Source organism: Leguminivora glycinivorella, chromosome 7 (genome assembly GCF_023078275.1).
Source record: "Leguminivora glycinivorella isolate SPB_JAAS2020 chromosome 7, LegGlyc_1.1, whole genome shotgun sequence".
Taxonomy (NCBI): Eukaryota; Metazoa; Arthropoda; class Insecta; order Lepidoptera; family Tortricidae; genus Leguminivora; species Leguminivora glycinivorella.
The window spans coordinates 1,733,457-1,759,025 of NC_062977.1; the positions used below are offsets into that span (position 1 = coordinate 1,733,457).

General features: G+C 38.7%; 1 protein-coding gene across 1 annotated transcript in view; it reads left to right on the forward strand.

Moving 5' to 3' along the window:
- Nucleotides 1-1,102: 1,102 nt before the first annotated feature.
- Nucleotides 1,103-25,569, forward strand: part of LOC125227776 (disintegrin and metalloproteinase domain-containing protein 22) — a 670,866-nt gene continuing 646,399 nt past the window's right edge. The window contains exon 1 of the mRNA XM_048132103.1: nt 1,103-1,184. Within this exon, the coding sequence (XP_047988060.1) occupies nt 1,109-1,184 (76 nt within the window). The 5' untranslated portion in view covers nt 1,103-1,108. The remainder of the gene's footprint in view (nt 1,185-25,569) is intronic.

Sequence of the window (25,569 nt, forward strand, 5' to 3'; positions counted from 1 at the left end):
CTAATTGTGGAACTCTCCACTTATTTGAGGGTTTTCAAAGTATTTCATCTAGTTCGATGGTATTGGAGCACATCCAAATTTAAGAACGCAACGTCTAGCTAGCTCATCATCAGGATATGTCTTGCCAATCGGGATGTATTACACGGGAAGAAATCTAATTAAATCATTCAAACCGCACCTCCCACACTTGTCTTCTGGTGTTTTGGGTGTCCATGGCAGGCAGTGATCGTTCCATCGGATGACCTGTCTACTCGTTTGCCTACTATCATATAAAAAAATCATTCATAACTCTTGTCACACCTCGGACACTGGCGATCAAATATATGAAAGTAGCACACAGTCTAAGGCACTGGTCCCACCGCGAGCATGGTAAGCTATGAATTGAGCTATCGGCTATAAAAACGAACAAAAGATAAGCACCCCCGTGCAAATAAAAGAGACACGGCGATTTTGATAGCTCACCGCTGGGCGAGTAACTATAAACATCGCCGTGTCTCTTTTATTTACACGGGTGTGATTATCTTTTGTTCGTTTTTATAGCCGATAGCTCATAGCTTACTAGCTCGCGGTGGGACCAGTGCCTAAGCTAGTAGGTAAACGCGTACTATGCTTGTATCAGTGAAATATGACAGGTCGACTGTTCGCGTTTTTGACAGCCGGTAACTGTGAGGCAACCGAGAGGGGGTGGGCGGCACTTTCAGCGGGAGCGGGAGTGGCCATACTGTACGATAGTACTCTTTATTATACTGTGCTTTTGTGGCAGAAAGCGTGACTACACTGAGAGAAATTTGCATTGTGAATTTAACAAGTTCGACTTGTTGCGGTTTATCCGTTTGAATCAGCCAAACGTATGTTTAAAACAATATGTGTCAGGTTGTTTTTATAAAATCGACTTGTTGATTCAAATATATTGCCGATTCAAATGACAAGTAGCTTGTTGTTTGAACCAAAGAGCACGTAGGCGCTATTTTAACCAAAAAACTTGTTGAACGAACATGAAAACTGGTTGTATTTTTTCTCAGTGTAATAATAAATGTTTTGTGTTGCAGGTGAGGGGTACGGCGGGTGTGGGCGGCGGCGCGGCGCGGGCGGGGCGGGGTCGCGCGGCATGCGGCGGCGCCCGCTGCTGCCGCTGCTGCTGCTGGCGCTGCTTCGCGCGCACGGCCTGCTCGCCGCCTCTGGAGGTAAGCCCACTTTAATGACACCTAACAGCCCGGCCACGAGGTCTAACGGCCCAGCCACGACATTGGGCTAAGCGCGACAGCGGTGAGCGGCGGCCATATATTGGAGCGAGACACAGCGATGGGACTTTTTCATTCGCACGTATGGCTGCCGCTCACCGCTGTCGCGCTTAGACCAATGTCGTGGCTGAGCTGTTAATGACACCTAACAGCCCGGCCACGAGGTCTAAGCGCGACCACAGAATATATAATAGTACAAGTACAGAATGCCCACTGCTTTGATGTTCACGAAATGCCGCCTTTTTAAATGCCTACAAAATTCTAACAAAGAAAGGAGCCGCACGTGCGCAGCGTTGGACGATAGGGTTGCCTATGGATTAAAACGAATTAATATCAGATAAAATGTTATACTATTATAGTCAAGTTTTGGGTACTCTCTAGGTATATATACAGTATTTATATATTTTTGTAAGTCCCAACATCACAAGCCTTATTGAACTTTTCCGTGGGTATTACCCAATAGTGGATATGTGTAAAATTGTCCTATTTTATTCATGATGTCTATTAAACTAAGCATTAATTCCACATATTGACATCGCATACGAACCTTAAAAAAAAACTCGCGACGTAAAGTAACAATAGAAAGTACGAACGTGCGTTCCGTGAGAACGCGCGCCACCCCTGATTAGGCCGCGAACTCGCGGCCGCCAGCATGTACTTGTAGCGCGGCGATTAAATCGCGGAGTGAGCCGCCCCTGGCGCGACAGCGGTAAGCGGCAGCCAGACGTGCGAATGAAAAGTCCCATCGCTGTGTCTCGCTCCATTATATGGCCGCCGCTCACCACTGTCTTAGACCAATTTCGTGGCGTAATGAGTAAATTGACGAGACTCTGTCCTCAGCCGAGCACTCGGTGCCTATAAACATGACGTCGAGTGTTCGGCCGAGCGAAGGCGGTAGTTCGGCTCCCGTTATACAAGGCCAAGTATCTACCCAGTTTCCCTGCACTGTCTCGCTCACTTTCTTGGCTGGTCTGAACATCTTCTGTCACTGTCATTTTTACTATCGACTATCCCAAAAGAACTAAACTATCTAAATTTCAAACCACGTGTAAACAGTTACCCGCTTCCTCGATATTCCACTGCCTCACCCGTTTGTTCGGCACTTGTGATCAAGGATCACTGATTAATTAACGAGTCTAAGAAGAGCGCTTTTGTGGCACTTCGGTCTATATGCGGAGCTCGGCCTTTGGCCATCGCAGGCTTTTTAAACTCACTGGTGGGCCGAAACTGAAAAACAGTCAAACGTGATGTCTGTTTATTAATAATATAACCTCGTCAAATGAAAGTAAAAATAGACAATCACCAGATTTTTTATATTCTCTACTGCCGGCGTAGCCGAATGGCAATCGTCGACGTCAGATGCCAACAGAAATGCAGTCTAGCTCTGTCGCGCCAATACGCAAGAGCGATAGAGATAGACAATGGTGTACAGATGAACATAAGAATTTCTTGAAGGTAGGGGTTGGGAGTATATATGGGCGTTGAAGGTATTTTTTTCAGATTTGTGTTCATACTACTTATCATAACATCAGACGCACTTATACCATTAAAATGTACTCATGTCACATGATTATTATCGCCCTTAAAAACGTAGAATCGTCTTATGATAGAACATTTCTAACTAGCTCATAATATTCGTGTTGTGTGTTGCTGTTGCTTCTGTTATGCCCTCAAATCTCTACGGATCAGATTCTAATTACAAATACCTACAAGAGACAGTCCCACAGCGTATTCATCTACTTGTTAACTAGCCCTTTAACTGGCTTCGAGCATCTCGAAGCGAAGCTCAGTGATGTGTGCCTCAGCGTAATCCGGACAAGTCTGCCTCAATTAATATAATGCCTTGTGAACTGAGAGGGATTATCCCTGTCAGGTTTCAGAAGATCGTGTAGGAGGTTGCATTGCATTACCAAGCGTTCTTTGCACTTACTTGGCTATAATATTTAAGATAGTAACTAATTACCAGAGGCCCAGGTAGACCAAAGATGAGATGGCGGAACGACCTGAATTCATTTTGTGGCGGCTGGCGAGAGCATGCACAGAGCCGTGACGACTGACGAGTGGCGGAAAACAGGGGAGGCCTTTGCCCAGCAGTGGGACACATTATAGGCTACTAAAAAAAATAATTTACAAAAGTAGTTGTTATCCCAGCCTAAAGTTTTTAAGGCCTTTTTTTGATTAGATCGGTTGTCATACTATACTTTATATTACATACAAAAAAGTGAAAAAAGCGAATAACATTTCTAAAAACGTGCTGTAAGAAATTATTTTAAAATAAGATTAAAAGTAAAGGCCTACTAGTTTTAAAGTTCCACGCCTGATTACGTACTTACTTACTTCGTAAGAGCCAGGGAATTTGCCGTGATTCGGTTTGATAAGTTTTTTTTTATTACTAAAACAGCTTTATTTGTAAACTTTTGCTGGAATTCATTTCGAACTTTAAGAAGTATTTAAGTAAATTTTCATGTATGCTTCATACACGAAGCGTAGGCGCTTGTATTCTTATATTACTAATGGAACATTAGAAAAATATGCGCATAAAGTTAATGTTACGAGATTTTTAGCGACAAGGTTTAATATACAGCGTGTATGTTTGATATTACCTCAAACTTTAACCAGACCAAGGTTTTAGTGCTAAGAGCCCATACAACGTACGTAATTATTAAGTTTTGTCCTAACTATCAGAGCGTAATTCTTTTTTGTAAAATATTGAGCAGCAATGCACCTACTTATATTGTTGCGTGAACCTATTTGACACATTTGCGGAACTAATTTACAGTTACATTCACAGACGTCAAGTCACGTCGTTGAACAAAAATAAAATAATAATACATTGCGTGCTGAACTATTTTGTATGAAAGAATAAAAGCAGTATTTTTTGATTAAATCATAATGAAAATATTTCCCTAGGGATTTTACTAATGACCCTTTAAGTATGTGGTAATATCAAAAATACACGCTGCATACAATTACAATAATTACACCTACACACTGAATATTGATACATCAGCCACAAGACAGTGCACAGTGTTAAGACGCCTCGCGCATGGCTTAGTGGTCGACTGACAGGTCTGGTGTCCACGAGAGGTGTCATGTTTGGTGTGACGTTGCGTGTAAGCGCTGATAGATAGATAGATAGATAGAATAATCTTTATTGGCACACCTCAGCAAAAGATACAGAAAAAATATACAGTGGAGACAAAACAAATGATTATAAATAGAGGCAGACAACAGGCGGCCTTACCGCTAAAGAGCGATTTCTACCAGACAACCGTTTGAATAGATCGTATGTACTTAGATCTAAAACGAAGCTCTCGCATAAAGCTAAAATGAAGTGTGAAAAATGGGAGCTTGGTTCGATTTGTATACAAAACACTTTATATTTGGTACGGCTCTTTGGACTTCGGCATAAAATTATCGGAACAACATTATATTCTATACCTTATCAAACGTTTTTAGAAGTTATTCTAATCTATTCGTACATTCATCGCGTCCTTAATTGTTAGTTTTTTTTTTTTTAATACTATAAATGGACGAAAACGTGGCCTTTCGTCTTACCTACATAGAAATGTACTTAGAAATACTATGCTTTAAGTACCCACCCACACAGGTAAAAATGAATCTATACAAATTAGTCTACTAATACAAGCATATAATATAATATGCTTTCAACAAAATACCTCCACTTCTTTGCCACTTCTATTCACTACACATATGAGTAAAAAGAACCTTTGAATAACTCGAACCGCCATCTAAAAGAATCGATTATTCCTAAGAAATCGAATGTGATAAATGCTTTCCGTGGAAGTTAATGATGCCTCCACTCCCAGTTTTCTCAAAGCAGAAGGTATTAATGCAAATTTATGTTGAAATCAATATCAGATACCCTGATAAAATTCACGGAGAAATATTAACTCGATTCTGGAACGAGAATGCGATTTTATTGATTTAGAAAAGATTGTATTTAGTATGGGATACAGGCGTGATTTTATGTATGTATTTAGTATCAGATTGCTACTCCAATGTAAATAAAATAAATAAATAAATAAAAATAGTTTATTTGCCAAAAAGTGTTACAAAAGATTTTACCTTTGACCACCACACTAGGCTAGGCCTGTCTCGTGGAGTCAGTCCAAACATTACCATTTACATATTACATTAACTTTTCCTACGCTGAAGAAACAGTGTACCTATGTAATGTTTTTCGTTACTTACAGTACAGTGTTGCTGTCTATCATCTACCAGTAGTCAGCCGTATTTTATCTACATAATTAAGATAAACATCTTGTTAGTATTGTGCGTTCATTTGTTTTCAGTCTCCCGAGGGCCATATACATTTACCCTACTTTACCCCAGGGTCAAGGGGCGCATATCTAAGGGGAAGCTGCAAAGGCACAAGCCCTGTGTTACCATAAGGCACCAAAAAGTTTTTAATTTTTTTGCTATTGGCGGCCAAAGCTGGGGTATTAGCACGGTCGCGTGATATGGCATATCGTGTCGGTGGGTCCTTTTAATAATTTGCCGGGATAAAATTCGTAGTTGACGGTCACATCTCACGTCGCCCGCCAGATAGCCTGGAGGGATTAATTATGACGACCAAAGTTGAAGGCACGAGACCTCGGGCCCTTCTCGCTACTAGATGGTGAGTTAAAATTTCTGCACCCATGCAACTAAAACTGCACGAGGCCATGCACTTGGCGAGGAACAGATGCCTATGGCACACCTCGGATGGAGAAAGAGGCGCGTTCCTAACACAGTCTAAGCTCGTGTATTCTATGAAGTGACATATGACAGGTCGACTGTTCGCGTTTTTGACAGACGGTAAAGGTAGTTATTTCAGCGGGGAGCGGGAGTGGCCATACTGTTCGTTGGAGAGACTAACCCCTTATTCATAAACGTCCCAAGCTTTTCGTTTGTCCCTTTCCGACGTATTGGTGTGATAGAAAGGTACAAACGAACTTTATCGACTTGATAACTTTAGTGGACGTTTATAAATAAGGGGCTAGTCTTGAAAAAAATGACATGATGTCACGATCTTCAGCATTGAAGGAACGACTGAAGAAGAAGAGGGTTCTTTTCGCATTAAACTTATTAAAAGTGCAAAAAGAACACACTGGTGGGATGGGCCATATTACACTAAACTGCTGGGCTGGTAAGCCTTACTGATGCATAACAAGCTGATATATCAGCCAGCGTTATCGCGGTATAAATGCGTTGCGGACGACGACAAATGGGCCCGCCGTCTGCGCCGTAGTATATCAGCGGTTTAGGCTTACCTGGCCTGACGGGTGTGGATGACGACAGCGCTTTCAGTTTATACTGGAGAGTATAGGGTAGGGCCTAATTTTTCAAGGACCCTAGGTTTGACTAGGCAAGTTATGATGCTAGAAACTAGTATTATCTAAGATTAGTAGTCGCGTGACTTATTGATTTTTTGATTTAAACTATTGCTGAATGCTCGCTAGTATTATGCGAAACTTCTGATGGGAAGGCTTGCATTTTTAAAACCGACGAATGCCTTGATAATAAAATGTGTGCAGCTATTTGTGAGCCCTTAGGCTCTCTTATGTGTTAAAGAAAATCTTAGAATTATTTAAAATTAAAAATAGCTATACTCATTCTACTCCGTAATTTGTAATTATTATTATTTTTCAATTACCTGCGTCCAATCTACAGAAAACAGCAAGCAATCAGTTTCATTGAATACTTCAAATTCATAATGTAAAAAACAAATTAATCGACACCCTTTATTCAAAATTGTTTAGAAAAACAGAATAGTAACCTTGTTGAAAGGGATACATCTTTTGCTTCACAAAGAATGCGACATAATTTAATACCATTGTAGCAAACAAAAACACCAATTTACTCTCCTAACGAACTTTTGTATTCAAACCGATCGCCCGGGCACCTTCTAAGGAAGTTAATTAAAAGAAAATGAAAAAATTATGAGGAAAAGTATGTAAATTAGCTCAGGAAATTATACCCTCGGATTTATTTTAGAAAAGCCCAAAATAACGCTTTTTACTCGGGAGCCGTTCGAAGGAAAATGTTGGCCGGTAAAATATTATAAAATTCTACACGAAAAAGAAGGCATAATGCACAAAACGTTTTGAAAACTTTACTTAAGACATTGTCAAACTTTCATGAAATTTCCAACAATCTCTCAATGTTTTTGGAAAGGTTCCGCAACTTGTACATAAGTATGTGAGATATATTTAACATTTAAAAATATAATATATCTATCTAACACAGTGGCCATTCCTTTTCCCAAAATTTCAATCCAAGACGTGTTTGGACGTCTGCCAGGCGAGAGTGGGGGCGTGCCAAAATGGAACACAACGAAATTTGCAATGTAAGTGAAAACGTTAAAATGTTTTAATAACTTTAGCGACGACTTTACGACCTATTTGTTGGGAGGCACTTAATATAAACAAGTCGCTTTAATGCCTTGAGCGAGTTTGTTTCTGAGAACATGCTCTGGGCTCTAAAATTGTGAGCTTATGTAGGAGTTATGGGTTTACTGTTTGACGTTCGAGGATGCTGTTGACAAGGAAAGCTCTGAAACTTAGAAACAGACATGCAACAACTCTATGTTTGATCTTTGGTGAAGGAAAAACCGCGTATAATGCAATACGTAATACATAGCTGGGACAGGCAGGGTCGCCGTGTAAGTGGCGTCAATTGAGACAACTGATTGATTGAAAATATTGATGTTTCATCAGCTATATAATAGTATAATAGACATATAGTATGATGGTATGTACGCTCATGTAGTATTTGGTTTTAGCAAAATCTAGTCACCAGTTGTTACTAGTTAACTAACGTTTAGTCAGTACGGAACTTTAAACGCTTTTAATGTTGTAGTTAATTACACTAGGCAACATTTGCATTAACTGAGATAGAGTATCAGTGAATTGCTTTATACATTAATAATTACATATTTAAATCTAGCTTTATAACCCAAAAACCACATAATTCACTTTAATACGGAGCCTACATCCAAAACCTGATTAAAATAATTAGTTCCAACCCTCACTTAATCGAGTAAAACTAGATGCAGGATATTTATTCAGGGTTTTCGTAGCGTATACAGGATGCTCGGAGGAACCAGCAGGACTTTTATAGCGTATTCTTTATTACATTTTAAGACTAAAATGTCATGTCAACTTTTCTGGATTTCGTCTAGTTTGCGAGTTATTGCCAATAAAAAATTTCTTATTGTTAATCTGTACAAAAGGCCTTTTTAACGGCGTTGATAGCAAATTAGTCGCACAGTTTTTATTAATAGATGTCAAACAGTGACAAAAAAACTTTTATAACATTAGGCTTTTAGAAAAAACAATTTTAAGTGCCAATTTTATGACTAACATTTAGTTTTATGTAAAAAAGCCAAAAAAAAAAAAAAAAAAACGATTTTTTTTGCCAATATTGATTTATCATGATAAATGGGCTTACTCTTGGCCACAGACTAGCCAAAGGCAAAGACGTGGCCTACGATAGAGTGAGCTCGCCCAGAAGATGCCTGTCCACTCTTGGTTTCTATATCATACCTATAACATTTTTTATTTCTTTTGGCCTCGGAACGCGTGGTTAAAGTAATGTGGGTTCCTCGCGAGCACCCTGTATATTAATTGTGTATATTTTTAGTGGCCCGGTATGCAGATGAGAGGGATACGGCTTCGATACGTCGGGCTAATGGGCAATTCATGGTCCCAGGGAGCGATGGTATACGTCGGTTTAGATAAATTGCCTTTATAGATGTGCTTTTGGGAACTTAGAATAGGAATTCTAGGTTTGATTGAAATGTCCATAAAGAAACTCTAATCAGCAGTTCTCAAAAAGTTTGTATATAGCCACGTCAGCAAATTTTAATTGATCCTATGTTGTTACCAACATTTAGTGATATAAGTCAACTTTCGTAAGACATATACAGGATAATTGTTATAATATAATAGGATAATTGTTAACCTTAATGACCAAATAAAACTTACTAAAATATCAATTCATGAAATAAATCTTGGACTTAACAAAAAGGAATAAAAAAAAAACTTTTTCCTTAATTTTTGTACAAACTTTTCAAGAAATGCTGTAACAAAAGGTGTATTATTTAATACTCCACCTTGAAAGATGACCAATTTTAGCTATATTTTGTGAGTTTTATGTTTTAATGCTTCTCATGCACTATAGTGAATTATAAAAAAAATAATAGTACTATGGTGTCCACCTGAAAGCTAAAGTAATTAATTTAATTCCACTCGGTCTTGTCACAGAATATATAATTGTTCACATTCGTTGTCTTCAATGACGCCAAGGAGATCATTCTCACTTCGTTTATATGGCTTTACCTGCACATTTATCTCGGTCCCAACAATGGGCAGGGATCGACAACATAAACATAACGCACGAGCTGTCGCATCTATCTTCATGAAGCCAAGTAACATCATCGGCTGGTAGAGTTGTGCCTGCTCGTTCAATGAAAAGATCGCTCCCAACTAGTATATCTCCGAAGTGTACTAGTTAGTTTTTTTTAGAGGGTACATTTATTTAGTAGTACCCGACAGAGTGAGAGACAAATTGAGCATATGGCATACAGCAACGGTCGCTTGTACTAGGCGAGAGCTGATCGGCCGCTTTCGCGCGCTCTCGGTCCGAGTCAGCCAGTTCTAGTTCGGCTGCGACCGGATCACACGGATCGCTTTTTTGTCTTTGTCACTCCTCGACTCTTCTCTTCCATTATGTTGCGCGTATGTGAGTGTACTAAATGTACTAAGGAGCAGAAACATTTGGGAATAGTTCGGTCTAGTACAGAGGAGGGAATCGTGTGTTTTGTACTATTAGTACATTTACTACACAAGCCTATCGGCTGAGGCTATCCGTTATTAATTATTTACATCGGCCATTGGGCACGCATAATGTGCCTTCATCAGAATGGTAATGGCCGAGGGTATGCATAATCATTTAGTCCGTTTAATTGGGAAAGGTGCTGTCAGCAGCTGACCTAAAATATTCAGATGTTAAAGTACCTGTAGGAAAATAGGTAAGATCACAATCATACGCCTGTGGAGCAGTGTGATGTCTTTATTAAAAATTACATACCTACATTACCATTTTATTGTATTCATGTCCAGTATATATTAGTGCGACTTTCAATCTGGGGGCAACCCCGGCTCGTACCAATGAGTTTTTCGGAAGTTATGTGCGAAATGTCATTTGATGTTTGCCAGTCGCTTTTCGGTGAAGGAAAATGAGGAAACCGGACTCCAATAAGGCCTAGTTACCCTTTGGGTTGGAAGGTCAGATGGCAGTCGCTTTCGTGAAACTAGTGCCTATGCCTACGCCAAATCCTGGGATGTGACAACTATCACAGCGGACCCCAGGCTCCCATGAGCCGTGGCAAATGCCGGGATAACGCAAGGACGATGATGATGTCCAGTATATATTATGTCGATGGCCGATCATAAAGGTCCTGGGTAATTTTATGACGGTGGTCACATTAAACAGAAGATGGGTCAATAAAATTAGGTAGCATCAGATGTCTAAGGGACAACTACCCAAAATTAGGAGCCCCACTATGCGGGGCCCCATCGACTCAGCTAGCGAGTATATGATACTCGTAATTGAGTTTCTAAATAATTATGCTAAATAACTTCACAATCTGCGGTCAACACTCATCTTAAATATACCTTTAAATATTTATATATATACCGACGATCTCGTAAATCGCTCTAACGATTTCGCTGATATTTGTTATGTGGGGGTTTTTGGGGGTGAAAAATCGATCTAGCTTAGCCTTAGATCCCGGAAAACGCGAATTTTCGAGTTTTCATTCGTTTTCCTTTCGCGTTAGTAAACGCAAAATATGGTCGTTAATTTCGTCAACCGCGCATCGGCTTAGTACATGATCCACATACAACACGATCTGAAAGCTTTTTTATTCCATCCCGCTTTTTCGAGCCGATCGCCAATTACAGTATCGATCGCGTGTTCTCTACCCATCCATTAATCAAGTGAGTCGATGTAGGCCGCAATGGAGTGCGTCCATTACTTTATTGCATCGCAGGTGCGCGCTCGGCAGGATCCGTGGTGCCGCGGAACATTTATCAATTTCTATCTTTGGGTGTCTGGAGCATTGCTGGCCTGATGATTTATGTGGGACTTGGTGGTGATAGGGATGTGATAAAATAGGGCGGCTTTGCTTGAGGGCTGTATAGATAAATCTGAAGTTAATGAATCGCTACGTATAATTTGGTGCTTAAAAAGGGGCACCGATACTTAAACTGTATACTTATGTATGTAAACTCATGCACAATAAATAGTATTTACAACCACTTAAAGGCATGTTCGAAAGATCAACCATAACATTTATAGCATAGGTATCTAGTTAAATTTAATAAATATGGCTGGCAGATATGGCTATTGTTACCCGAAGCTAACTTACTTGCTATCTAAAACCGATATTCCAACGAAAATAGAACACGTGTAGTTTACAATTGGCTGCCCAGTCTTTGTACTTGTAGTTTAAATTTTCCATACAAGCAAAATTACCACTTTCCCCAATTTAACGTTTGCTTAATTATCGAGCAGAGCTGGGAAAATTTCATGCAAGAATTTCGCACGAATAATTCGGTCATAGACTAAGTCCCGATGCAAAGAAAATAACGCAAAATAGTGTTTACCACACTTACTAACTTGAATATTTCAACGTTTTAAACCTAAACTTACTAACATCGAAGAGGATACTCGTATTTAAAAATAACTGTCAAATCGATGGAATCAGGCGTTACTTTGCGGAAATCCATGTTAATCGTAAACTAGAACTTTCCTTTGCTAATCCGCGAATAGATGACGTGCAAGTCAATCAGTGCTAACCTGTTATAATTACTTGCGTATTTTTTACATGCAATTAATTTTCCCATTTTTTCATGCATTTTTTTTTCATTATTTATTTGCGTATTTACTTTTATTTTTGCGGTGGGAGGGTGGGAAAATTAATTGCATGTAAAAAATACGCAAGTAGTTATAACAGGTTAGCACTGACTGACTTGCACGTCATCTATTCGCGGATTAGCAAAGGAAAGTTCTAGTTTACGGATAACTGTCAAAGTTAAATATGTAGTGGCAAAGGCCCTGGAGGCTGCCATTCCCAAAAAAAAAAATGTAGTGACACTGTGACAGTGTCCATAGACTGCAATCTCTCGACACAGGATTAAAACTTTTGAACATCAGCTTTGATAATTGGCCATCTTTATAAAATTAATTAGAATAAGTACTTTTATATTGATTTAGACTAACACGATTTGCACTCATAATTTTAGAACAAAACGGGACTTAATCGCGTAAACACTTACATTTATATTTGGCCCGACGTTTCGAACATCACATTATGTTTACGTTTCGAACATAGTCGCCAGTCTACCCGTGACCACGAACATAATGTGATGTTCGAAACGTCGGGCCAAATATAAATGTAAGTGTTTACGCGAGTAAGTCCCGTTTATTTTCTAAAATTTTGTTTGCATTGTTTCAAACCTAAGCCGCGTGGCCTGTTAATCAGTAATTGCTTGGTTTCCGAGGGACAGGTTTCGCCTAGTGTGGGACCATAGAACTAAATGTCTGTAATGCGTTATGTTAAATAAATATTTATTAATATCAACGCCATCTAGCAGAGAATCAACAAATATCGGGAGTTTTCAAATAACAAAAAAAAAATAATGCGTGGTGTCCCTCCGTTCGGATGAAGTGTAACTTCGTAATGTGTCAATAAAAATATTATTATTATTTATTTAATTATTTAATTATTACAATCAAAGGTAACAATAGTATAAATATACAGTGCTCCACAAAACTATGGTGTAAGTTTGACTGTGGAGTCAAGAAATCAATTAATACTTCTAAGGTTAACAGTCAGTTAAAGATTCCCTGATGAGGGATAAGAGGATAATATCATCATAATCATCATCAAAGTTAACATTTGAGTACCCATAAACATTAAAATAACATAATTGCTGGAAGACGATCCCTTATAGAGTTTCTAAGAGATACTTTTTTAACCGTCTTTTGAAGGTATTTTTGTTTTGTTCTTGGAAGGGGTATTTCAAAATTCGAGTTGGAAACACTGAGAGTTACCGTTTAACGCTGTCAGTTCCAAGCTATATATCCCGGTCAATAAAAGTCTAATGGGTAATTGATCTATGATTCCATCCTTCGAATAATATTTCGGTCTCAGCCCAAAGTGGCCGAAGCTGTAGCCAGGGAGTGATAACGCTCACCGATCGTCGGTTATGTGATTAGGGGTTGCGTTTACCCTAAATTTAGATAGTTACCAGTATTTATACAGTGTGTAAAGCTAATACAGACAAATCACTTAACACTGATGAGTATAGGTCGAAATGTAATTACATAGATACATTTTACTTAAATTTGAAAAATAAAAAATATCTATACAAAATAAATCAGCCTACGGGCATAACATGAGATGTGGTGGTGTGTGGTCATGGGAGTGTGTTTGCATAACATTACGATGTTATGCAAACACACTCGCGTTAAACGCTCGTTGACAATTGTCATTGACTGTCATCGCAACCAAGTTTTCAGCGCTTACATTGCTGCTGGGGAATTTTTCAAAAAAATAATTATGGGTTGAGAATTAAGCGTAACTCAAAAAGACCTCTCACTTGATGATAACACTAATGAATTCGATGCCTGGTTTCATTTATCGCCCGTATTACGTTTACACGCTGTATCTAGGTTGGAAACATAACGGGCCTCGTTATATGTGGATACATCTGCAGAATATGTTCTGTGTAATTTAATCTTCCTGAAATCCGGTAAATGAAAATAAAACATAAAACTATCGGATACATAACTGTGTGGTTCGTTTTACGCTAGAGCAATATGTGCCAAAACCACAAAAACCTGCGATTCTCGTAATTTTTGGTAGCCATGCATTTTTGCAGGAATTCTGCGGTTTATATAACGTGATATTTTCATCATCAAGATGAAAAACATCGTGAGGGAACCGGACTAATTCCAATAAGGTCTAGTTTACCCTTCGGGTTGGAAGGTCAGATGGCAGTCGTTTCGTAGAAACTAGTGCCTACGCCAAATCTTGGGATTAGTTGTCAAAGCGGACTCAGGCTCCCATGAGCCGTGGCAAATGCCGGGATAACGCAAGGAGGATGATACTACAAGGTTTTTGTTTCATAAAACTATCCAATTTTTCTAAACTTATAATTACAACTATGACGACCTAAACTAATTAATATGGCTCTGCGATCCAAAGAAGATGGGCACGCTTCTTATCCAGATGGGTCGATCCGCGGCAAGAGTAACATGAGTCACGATTTTATGGCATGTTCCAATTATTGACGATGCAAGTTTAGGTGATAATCTATCTCTAAATATGTGTTACTTTCCCGATATATGCATAGATCCTTTCATTTGCAGATGTAGTTCAAATAAACACTCAATGAAGTCGTGACTCACGTTACTTTTACGTGCATTCACCCAGATCCTGCATGCTAAGCTTCCTGCCAATTAAAGGCTTGTGACTGACTGTTGAATGAAAACTATGACAATAAACTAAATCTCTCCTCCTCCTGTGGCATAGTACCGAAAAGTCTGATTGCATTTCTGAGCTAAAGTTTGAAGCAATTACGCTGAGCGAGAAAGCTTCGCCAGTTCTTCGGTATCCTGTGGACCCTATGGCGTCTCCAAGTCTCTTGAAGAGCTCGAAAGCATTAATAATCATTTTTCCAAGCTCACTTGTTTCTAAGAAATCTCAAAACCTAATTTTAACTTTGTAGTTAAGGCCAAGAGTAACCTATAATAATGAACCAAGTACCCCAAAATACCTCTTTGAACTCGATTTCCTCCTAAAATTCCCCCAACGCGACTTCACAAAACTCCCATTGTACTTCCCTTTTAATTTCAATTTGCAGTCAATAGTCTATTAGCCAACACCTTTACTACTTCAAAATGGCGGCCGATCCTGCCGTCATCCCGTTTGCATAATTTTTCACTTGAAATTTCAATTATTTCATAATTAACACGTTGGCAGCGTGTCAGTGTCTGCGTTAATGTGATGACGCTGGTTATTTTAGAGCCTGTACTAAGAGTTTTCGCAGTTTTAGAATATGTTACTAGATACCATTTTTTTTGCTCTAGTGACAGTTTTGGGAGCGCTGTTCGCTTTTCACCAATACATACAGGGTGAAATAAAAATAATCATTCAAACTTTGCATACTGACTTTTGAGGTCATTTTGAACAACCTTTATAATGGGACTTATGGGACCAATGCCGAAATCGCGAAATTTTTTTTGCTGTTTCATACATTTCGATTGCCATAATGCCGCTTATTTCTATGGAACAGCCAATTTTTTTTTCTCGATTTCAGCATTTGTCCCATAATAAAAGTTGTTTATTATGACCTCAGAAGTCACTATGCAAAGTTTGAACGGTCCTTTTTATTTCACCTAAACATTGTGAGTGGGCAATGGGCTATCAACCAGTCTTCTTTTGTCTTTCAGTCATAAATTTGCTAAGAAAAGCACTGAAACTTGGTCAGTTGTCTACCCCTTTTGAGAATACTAGCGCAACTTTATGTACATATAATTGTGGCATGGGACCTCTAGCGACATCTATCGTAAGATATACTTAAACAGATGGGCATTTAGGGCATTAAAATTAAGGGCAGTAATTTTCAACTTTTTTTATAAATGGGCTTATTCTTGGCCACAGACTAGCCGCTGACAAAGACGTGGCCTACGTAGGAGTGAGCTTGCCTAGAAGATGCCTGTTTACTCTTGATTTGAAGGTTGCCGGGTTATATCAGCTCGGAAATATAGCTGCCGGTAAGGACTTCTACAAGTAAGGATGGAAACCAACCGTGCGCCTAAGAGTCCGATGGAAGAATGGGGACGGTGGAATAAGCTCGTGTAGCTCTTGGGCACATTCCCCGAAGTTCAACCTGTAAAACAACGACACACTGGCGACTTTCCGCCAACGTTTTAAATATTATTATAAAACGTTAAAAACTCTTGGTAGTGGGTTAGGTCAGCTTAGTTATCGAGCGGGCTACACGTGTTGAACAATTTAGATTGTTTGCTCTACCGGAAAATCAACGGACTAAAGCCCAAAAGCTCCCAACTATAGCCCGAAATTAGTTACATCATCGTTCAAGTACCCTACCTCTATGACGTGTTTTTGGGAGTGTAGAAATAAAACAGAAAGAAAAAACTTGGATGAAACCAACAAGTACACTGCTATTTATTAGTAGGTACAGATTTACTTTCGTGATCTTACTCAGCACAGGGAGAATTGGAAAGGCCGAGAGGCCTTTGCCCATCAGTGGAGCACACAATCATCAGGCTAGCAAAAAAAACATAATATGTAATAATGTTGTAGACTATAAATAAATAACCATATCGACGCTGAACCAGTATTCGACATGGGCACTTCTGGTGTTTCGGGTGTCCATGGGCGGCAGTGATCGCTTACCATCAGGCGACCTGTTTGTTTGTTTGCCTCCTATCTCATAAAAAAAAATCATAAAAGTCAAATTTCAACAAATGCCAAGGAGTGGAGTGGAATTCCTTGCCGGCGGCTATATTTCCGAGCTCATATAACCCGGCAACCTTCATATCAAGAGTGAACAGGCATCTTCTGGGCGAGCTCACTCCATCGTAGGCCACGTCTTTGCCTTTGGTTAGTCTGTGGCCAAGAGTAAGCCCATTTATAATTAAAAAAAAAAAACAAATTTCAATATTTATTTATTTATTATTTATTTAAACTTTATTGCACAAATTTACAAAAAAAGAGTACAAATGGCGGACTTAACGCCTTGAGGCATTCTCTACCAGTCAACCATCGGGCTAAACAGAAACAGTTAGTTTGGTGCACGATTTATAAAATTCGAATTTAAAACTTAGTCATTTTGCGCATACGCGATATAATCCGTTTTCATAGTTTTATTTCATGTGTTACTATTGAGCTAACCGAAGTATTATATTGAGTGGCAGCCCAGGCCAAAACGAGGGGACCCGGCACGGCAGACCACGTATGCGATGGTAGAACGAGTTGGACTCCTTTTCGAATGGCCGAGCACTGCACAAAACCGGGAGGAATGGAAAGAGCGGGGGGAGGCCTTTGCACAGCAGTGGGACATAGCAGGCTCTCAATATAATTTTATGAATTATTAATCGACCATAACCTGACGTACTAAGGAAGTTTTATCACTTTAAAATACAAAAAACATTCTCCGTCCATTCTTCGCGCGTCCCTCATCAAGTAAAGTTGCGCGGATAATTTTATGATTCCCTTGGAATAGTTATCAGTGGACGGCATTGTGCAACGGCACAAGTTTTAATAACATCCCGGAGTTTGTGCAAACTTTTCAATTTGAACAATCTGAGTGGGAGCGATCGACCTAAGCGCGGTGGCCGCCATGTATGACTTCTTTTATTTATTAACTACAAGCTTTTACATGCGTAAAATTGCGGAATGCTCCGTACAAACTTCCACCCCCCAATTTAGGGAAGTGGAGGTTTAGAAAGAGACAAAAAGTAGCCTATGCCACTCTCCATCCCTTCAACTATCTCCAAATTACGTCAATTCGTCTCTCCGGCCTGTAATGTAATGCAGTAACGCTCGCTGACAGTTGTCATTGGCTGTCATCGAACCATATTTACAGTAAATTGCTGCTGAGAAAATATTCAAAAATTAATTATGGGGTGAAAATTAAGAGTAACTCAAAAACACCTGAATATATGTTTAACCTTCAAATATTTGCTTTTGCTAATTCTTTACGTTCGCATGTTACGACACGAAATTGTCGCTGTCGCACTAATATAGAAAAAAATAGAGAGACGCAAAACGTATCGTTTTACGTAGCGCTAGCGATTGTCACCTTGCTTAGGCAGTAGTTATCTCGTGATGATAGACTATCTTAAAACATCCAACTTAATTTCCTAAAAATAATCAAAGAAAATGAAAAAAAAATAAGGTGAAAGACTTTTCACTTAAAGTACTAGTGCTTGACGCTGAACTAGTATTAAACATGGGCACCCCAGATTTGACCACAAAAGTTATAAGCGTCTTGCTCTTTTTAAAATATGCTGCCCAGAATAAATAAAAAAACTGGGAAATAAAATTATTTGAATGCTTCTACGGCAGTAAACTTTAATAATTTTGTCGAAGATCAAAACTTGAAAATATCAAATAGAATTGTTCGTTTAATCAAGCGTTATTGCCAGTCATAAATAATGAAATGAAAGCGAAGCAATAACCGCCTATTGACTATTTAATATGTGATGTCTCATCCCTAATTAAACAGAGACGTCTTTTACAATATTTGGTTGACGACAATCTTAATTTCATTACGCTACTAATATGTGAGATAATTGTATTCTAATTACTAGAAGCTTCACTTATTTCACTGTGGGGATAGGCAGAGAAAGGCATTCTCCTCAGTGTACATATTTTTGTACATATTCCAAAATTTATTTTGATTTTTTATTGAGTAACAAAATGTTCCAAATTCAAAACAAGACAAATTCTACGGGACTCTGGAGGGTATGGCAAAATTGATCATTAGTTTCCTACTAGTCAAATCAGCTACTTTTTATGATCTGTTAAAACGATTTGTTAATATAGAATTACTATGAAATACTGAGGAGTGACGTCACGGTCAATTCATTTACTTTATATCTTTCTCTTTGACTTATTAAATAGAAATTATGTTTAAAAATAAGTACTGTCCATATTTTGCTTCTAAATATGTGGTGCTTTATTTTGTGCACTGCATAAAATATTTAATTTTAAGAATAGGAGACTGGGCTATTGATCAATTGTTGCTGTAATTGAACTCAAACGCTACCACGCTTACTATTATAAGTTATTATGTACCGTAAAACTACAACTGGTGAATGATCTCTCAATAAACACTGACCATTGTAAACAGGTAAGATTTAATATCTCTGAAGGCTAGATACCCTTTCGCGTATGCCACGACATTTACCCGTATTGACATTAATGAAATGTATGTACTTAGAACACATATGATTACTTATTATGATATTTATGATATACTTACCCATGAGGTTTAACCTAAGAAATACTATAAGCTTTAAAAAAGGTTGTAAAGTAAGTTAATAATTGATTACTCAAAATGGAAATGCTCCGTATTTATTAATATTATAGATTTATTTATGACGTATCCTCTTGGGGTACCGGCTTCCGGTTTACTTTAGACAAAGGCTTTTATTGGGTTGGTAAGAAAGTAATGAGCGAATCATAACCAATATTGTAATTTTTATTTAATTTATTATTTTAATCATTTATCAAAAATATAACGACCTTCGTTATCTACTACTTGTCTCCATCGTTCTGGTAAAGAATGAATAGCAACGGCGAAGAAGTTCTTAGGTTTAGATTCAAAAAACTCAGCTATGTACTGTCGTAGATGGCCTTGATCATCGAACTTTTTTTCATTCAAGGCATTGCTTAGCGATCTGAACAATGCGTAATCCGTAGGTGCCGAGTCTGGAGAGTACGGTGGATGAGGTATCACTTTCCAACCTAGCTCCAATAGCTTTAGCCGAGTCACTTTTGCAATGTGTGGGCGAGCATTGTCGTGTAAGAAAAAAACTTTAGCATGCTGTGGACGATTCTGACAGATTTTTTGGTTTAAATTTTTAAGCTGATTACAGTATACTGATGCGGTAACAGTCATTCCACTTGGTAGGAGTTCCCAGTGAATAATACCATGAATATCCCACCAAACGGACATCATAACTTTTTTCGGGTGAGGCTCTGTTTTTGGTGCCTCTATTCCTTTTTCGTTTGGAGCTAGCCACTGACGTTTGCGTGTGTGATTTATATATAAGACCCATTTTTCATCTCCAGTGATAAGATGGTCCAACCAGTTGAATGTGCGGCGAAAAGACAGAAGTTGTATGCAGATATCGGCACGGCGGTTTAGTTGATCTCTATCAAGTTCGTGCGGTATCCAAACACTGTATTTGTAGTTTTTTCCCAACTCGTGTAAATGTGTTTCTATGGTGACATGAGAGCAGCCTAACTCGGTAGCAAGAGTACGACTCGTTAGCCTCGGATCTCCTTCAATTAAGCTTTTTAATTTGGCTACATCAATCTTCACCGGTCGACCAGACTTAGGTTGATCTGATAATGAAAAGTCGCCACTACGAAACCGCTGGAACCATCGTTTCGCCGTGGCCTCAGGGCTCAGACACAACTTCAGGAGCAACACGCTGACATATATTACGCACTGCTTCGGCGGCTGAATGGCCAGACTGAAATTCATATAGTAAGCAATGCCTTACATGCACTTTTAATTCGTCCATTTTCTTCCTTATATTAGCTCGGCGACAGCTAGTGAATGACTGACGAGAAACTGTGCGACTCGCCCTTTATATACTTTCGACCATAGAAGATTCTAGAACTCTCTCAAAAATTTTATGTGGAATTCAATCGATCGCTCATTACTTTCTTACCAACCCAATAATTTGCCATTGTATTTTTAATAATTTTTATGAAAATGCGAAATCTAATGATGTAGATATTGCAACTATTAAAATTTTGGAAGTTTTTGATTTACAGTGTACATTGGTAGAGTGACGTGGGATAAAAGCGCACAGTAAATGCGCAATCCTAAGTAATTAGGGCAGTAATTAATTAATGGATGATGGAATTAATACCGACTTTTTGTCTCAAAGAGCATCTCTTCTTCGTGAGCCTCGAGAGTAATTGTTTTTTTTTTAGAACACAATAAAAGTTCAAAATATTTTTTGTAACACAATACACGAGGACTGAGGGGGAGACTAAGAAAAAATTAAACTGACATAAATCGCGAGCGTAGCGAGCGCGAATTTTTTTTCATAGTATTGCAATAATTTGAAGATTAACGCAATACCTACAGAATTTATGGATTTCATCATAGGGAATACGACAGGGACAAGGGTTGAAATTTCGCAGTCGCACCCTAGTATGGTTGTGGGGCTGACCGTGGATATTATGACATAAAATAACGAACAAAATGGAGTAGTATAGTGGCCAAGTCAGGAAAGCAAACTTGAAATAAAAACGCGAGCGCGGCGTTTTTCCTAAGTAACTAAAAGAGGAACAGATGTAAATAGTGAGCGCGAGCGAAGCGAGCGCGATTTTTTTTTGCTATTGACGCAATTTATTAGGACATCCCGCTAGCGGGGAAGCAGCGAGCTTTCAACCTTTGATCAACTGCAGAGCTGCGGTCTTTGGCATATTTTAGGGTATTTTGACTTCACAGCGCCTATGTTCCCGACTTTTAGGCCTTATATTTCGCCATCACTATTATAATTAAGACATTTATATGAAGTGAAGTGCTGAAATACTAGTAAACAATGATTTGCGTACAAAAATGTTTGATGTTGCATTTTTGTAGCAGAAATGAAGGTCTTGAAATTTCAAATATGACGTAATACTATTTTAAAATACGTAGTGCTTTCGTATGAGGTATCCAAGGGTTGCTATCTCAGTTCTATTACAAATTCGTTTCGATTTATCCAGAAGGAACCAGTTCGTATCGTGTTTTCCATATTTATTGGTTCTTTGACGTTCTAGCTAAATGTATGGATGGAACTTTCTAGGGTTCTGGGTTGTTTTTGGTTAATATGTCTTTTCTGCAAGTGATACTTGAATTTATGTTGTACCCTGTAATAATACTTCGGGGCAGGTAAGTAAGTAGTAGTTGCATTTGGAGTCATTTTTGGTTACGTGCATCAAAGAGGGAAAAAATGGAATTCTTATACGATTTCTTTGCTGTTCGTCTGATAGACGACATTATTTAGAGAACTCAAATATCACCATGAACTAAAATTGAATGTACTCGTAATTTTGTTTTGATGTGATATTTTTATTATTCTAACTGGTCGATCTCGTCTGGATTTGCCTTATAAAATTATTTATATTGAACATGCTCAGCTCTGCAGTTTAACCCAGCTAGGAATAATCCCTCACCTGAAATATTATGATTTGCTTTACAAAAACAAAGTGTTAATATTTCAATTTGAACAATGAACAAACAAATTGTGCACTATTCAAAGCAGAACAAGGTTGATATTTGGATGAAATGTATAGAGAAAAAAACTTTAGTGTATCATAAATGTGAGTGGCCGAAAAATGGACGAATAATCGACGTGAGATTGACTATGGTAACCACGACTCTGCTCGTTTCCTGAGACAGTTTTAATAATACGAACTCGTATGTTTCTGATTAGAGACAGAGTATTATTTTTAAGACAATACGGCGTCATACGAGTAATACGTTTGCATATAGCGTCAATATAAATAGTTGTTATGCTAATTTGTTTTCATGATTAAATGAGAAATGAAAATTGAAATGAAAATATTAACAAGAGAGAAAAAAAAAATGTTTACGGTGAAGACATTTATTGGATCCTGAACGAAGGATTATATAATTCAATCCCTGGGATAGCAAGGTATTTTAAAATAAAATTTTGGGCATTGTGGTATACATACATACAATCACGCCTGCATTCCATAATGGAGTAGGCAGAGCACATGAAACTACTCAAGTTTCAGTGCCACTCTTGGCAATTAACGGGTGGAAAGAAAACGAAATTGTGACATTGCAATGACAGGTTGCCAGCCTCTCGCCTGCGCCATAGTATCCCACAGTCGACTTCTAGGACTCCCACAGGAAGAAAAGGGGTGGTGAAATTCTTAATCCGTCACTACGCAGGCGATTGCCTTGATATGTAAAATATTTAACGAGTATCCAGACAGTCTCCTTTTTCTAGAAGCGCAAGGCGCCCCACTCACAAAACGACACCGTTTACGCGCGCTCGTTACGGACCGAGTATTATCCTTTATGGGCTCGGTAATGCGCCGTATAAACTGCTGGCAACTAGTGTTTTCTTAGAGATCTGAGATGACAAAAAAACTTAATGCATAAATAGAATTGGAAGTTGCTTAAATGCATAAATATTAGAAGTGCTTGTCCTTCTTACGGACCGAGTATAAGTTAATGCGCGAGTATTGTTTTCTTAAAAAAAAAAAAATAGGAACGCTTTCAATACCGTTGCCATACATTTCATTAGCGATCTTGGGGGCTTGTCGTCTTTCTCTAGTAGTATATACTGTCTAAAACGCAGTAAATTCGCCACTTTGTTAGCCAAAGCTTAGATAGATAGATAGATAGATAAGAACTTTATTCATTCCCACAACATTGGTAGATAAAACAAAAGATAAAAGCCATCTTAAAAGAGAAATTAAAAGCTAATTACTTAGTTACATTTTTAAAAGAATACTTTTCAAAACCATGTGTCGTGGCAGAGAACAGGCGCTGGCTCAATCAAAGCCACATATATTCTGCCAGGACCTTTTCTCAATCAACATAATAATTTTTTACCAATTTAATTATTTAATTTTTGTAAATCCATAAACGGACGGAAAAGGAGACTTAGGTGAAGCTGTTATCAAAGAAAGATTGTTAATGCTCCTTGCTCCTTGGCGAACGATACACAACTGTCCCTGTCGCACTAATACTACGATAAAGAAATGACTACGATAAACTATGGAGCGTTAATGATTTTACTCTTGGCTACAGGCTGAGTAACCGTAAACCAAAGGCCAAACAGAGATGTTTCCTCTTTGAACTTAATTACGCAGACCAATGAAATAAAGGGAATTTTATTCCTTTTTCATCCTTATGCAATCCTTTATCCTTATTTTATCCAAATTGAAAACTTGACTCAAACAAACGGTTAGCTTGTAATCATTTTCTCGTTTGCCCTAGGCCTGGATTAGAAAGTTAATTCAGGACGCAATCGCTCCGCTAATGACAATTTCAACGCAGAATTTTCTAGATCTTGCCTCCGAGCAGTTTAATATTTCATGAGTTGTTTTGCTAACTTCAGCGGTAATTAAAAAGATGAGATACTGAATAAAATTATAACTTTAATCAGCGGAACTGGACAAAGACATTTATTTTGTATATTATTTAATTGTTACATTAAATGCACGTGTTACGCAAAACATTGCTTTAAAGTTGCAAATACGAGGGTGTATTGTATATGTTATGGACCAAGTGATAAATCGGGCACTATACATAATGCCCATTGTGAGTGGGCAGTTTGATAATAACTATTCAAATAATTAAATTGCCCGGGCATTATACATAATGCCCATCCTCTATTGGGCAAAGTAATAATAACACAGCGAGTAGCTGAATTTTGCCCGGGCATTATATATAATGCCCACCCTCTGTCGGGCAAAGTGATAATAACATATCGAATAGTCGTATTTTGCCCGGGCATTATACATACTGCCCATCCTCTTTTGGGCAAAGTGACAATAACATACCGAATAGCTGAATTTTGCCCGGGCATTATGCATAATGCCCATCCTCTGTTGGGCAAAGTAATAATAACACACCGAATAGCTGTACTTTGCCCGAGCATTATACATAATGCCCATCCAGCATGGCAGAGTAATAATAAAACATGTAGCAAAGCTAATAGCTGGATTGGCGTAGCTTCAGCATACTTTCGTGCCGATCTGTTCAAGAAACTGTATGCAGTTTCATATCGAACAACAAAGGACGCGCAGCCGCTGCAACTTTGACATCCACACGCCGTCTTCAGTTTCCCGTGATCATGATGCATGAAACTGCGTCGAAATATCGGGACTTCAATAAAATTCAAAAAAGTAATCACGGTTTATATCCCGGTTAATATAAATCTTATGAAACTAATTGTGAATCATTTAAAACTCTTATGATAGATGATTTAGAGTTAAACGAAAAGTCCGATATAGGCCGCAGAGCAGAGTTCGCCTTGAGCCTTAGTGAGGCAAGGTCCATAGATGATATCGGGAGAGGGCAATAAAGAGTTTCGGTCCGTCAGACCAGCTTCTAGCCATAAGGCACGGCTACCGGTAAGTGCCATGATAAAAGTGCACTTTCACGAATGGCAAAGATGGTAAAACGCCTAGTTTGTTTAGCAGGTATGACCAATGATAGCGTCAAATGTGGCTCGACAGACAATATGGCCAGCACACTGGGAGAATACAGTCGTTGGGCCGCGGAAAGAGCTTCCTTCAAGGCAGTAACGAGGTTTGCAGACCTGTAGATGTAGCGAGAACATGGGATAATGGAGGCTATGCTGAGTAGTGAGAGGTCGGCCCGTGGTGAAATGAGTTCCCAGAAATTCCCAGTGCACTCGTACGAACGGCAAAGATAGTGAAACGCCGGTGTAAGCTCATCCCCCTCTTTCACAATGGATCCGTCCATTGCGCCACGAGGTGAGAGTC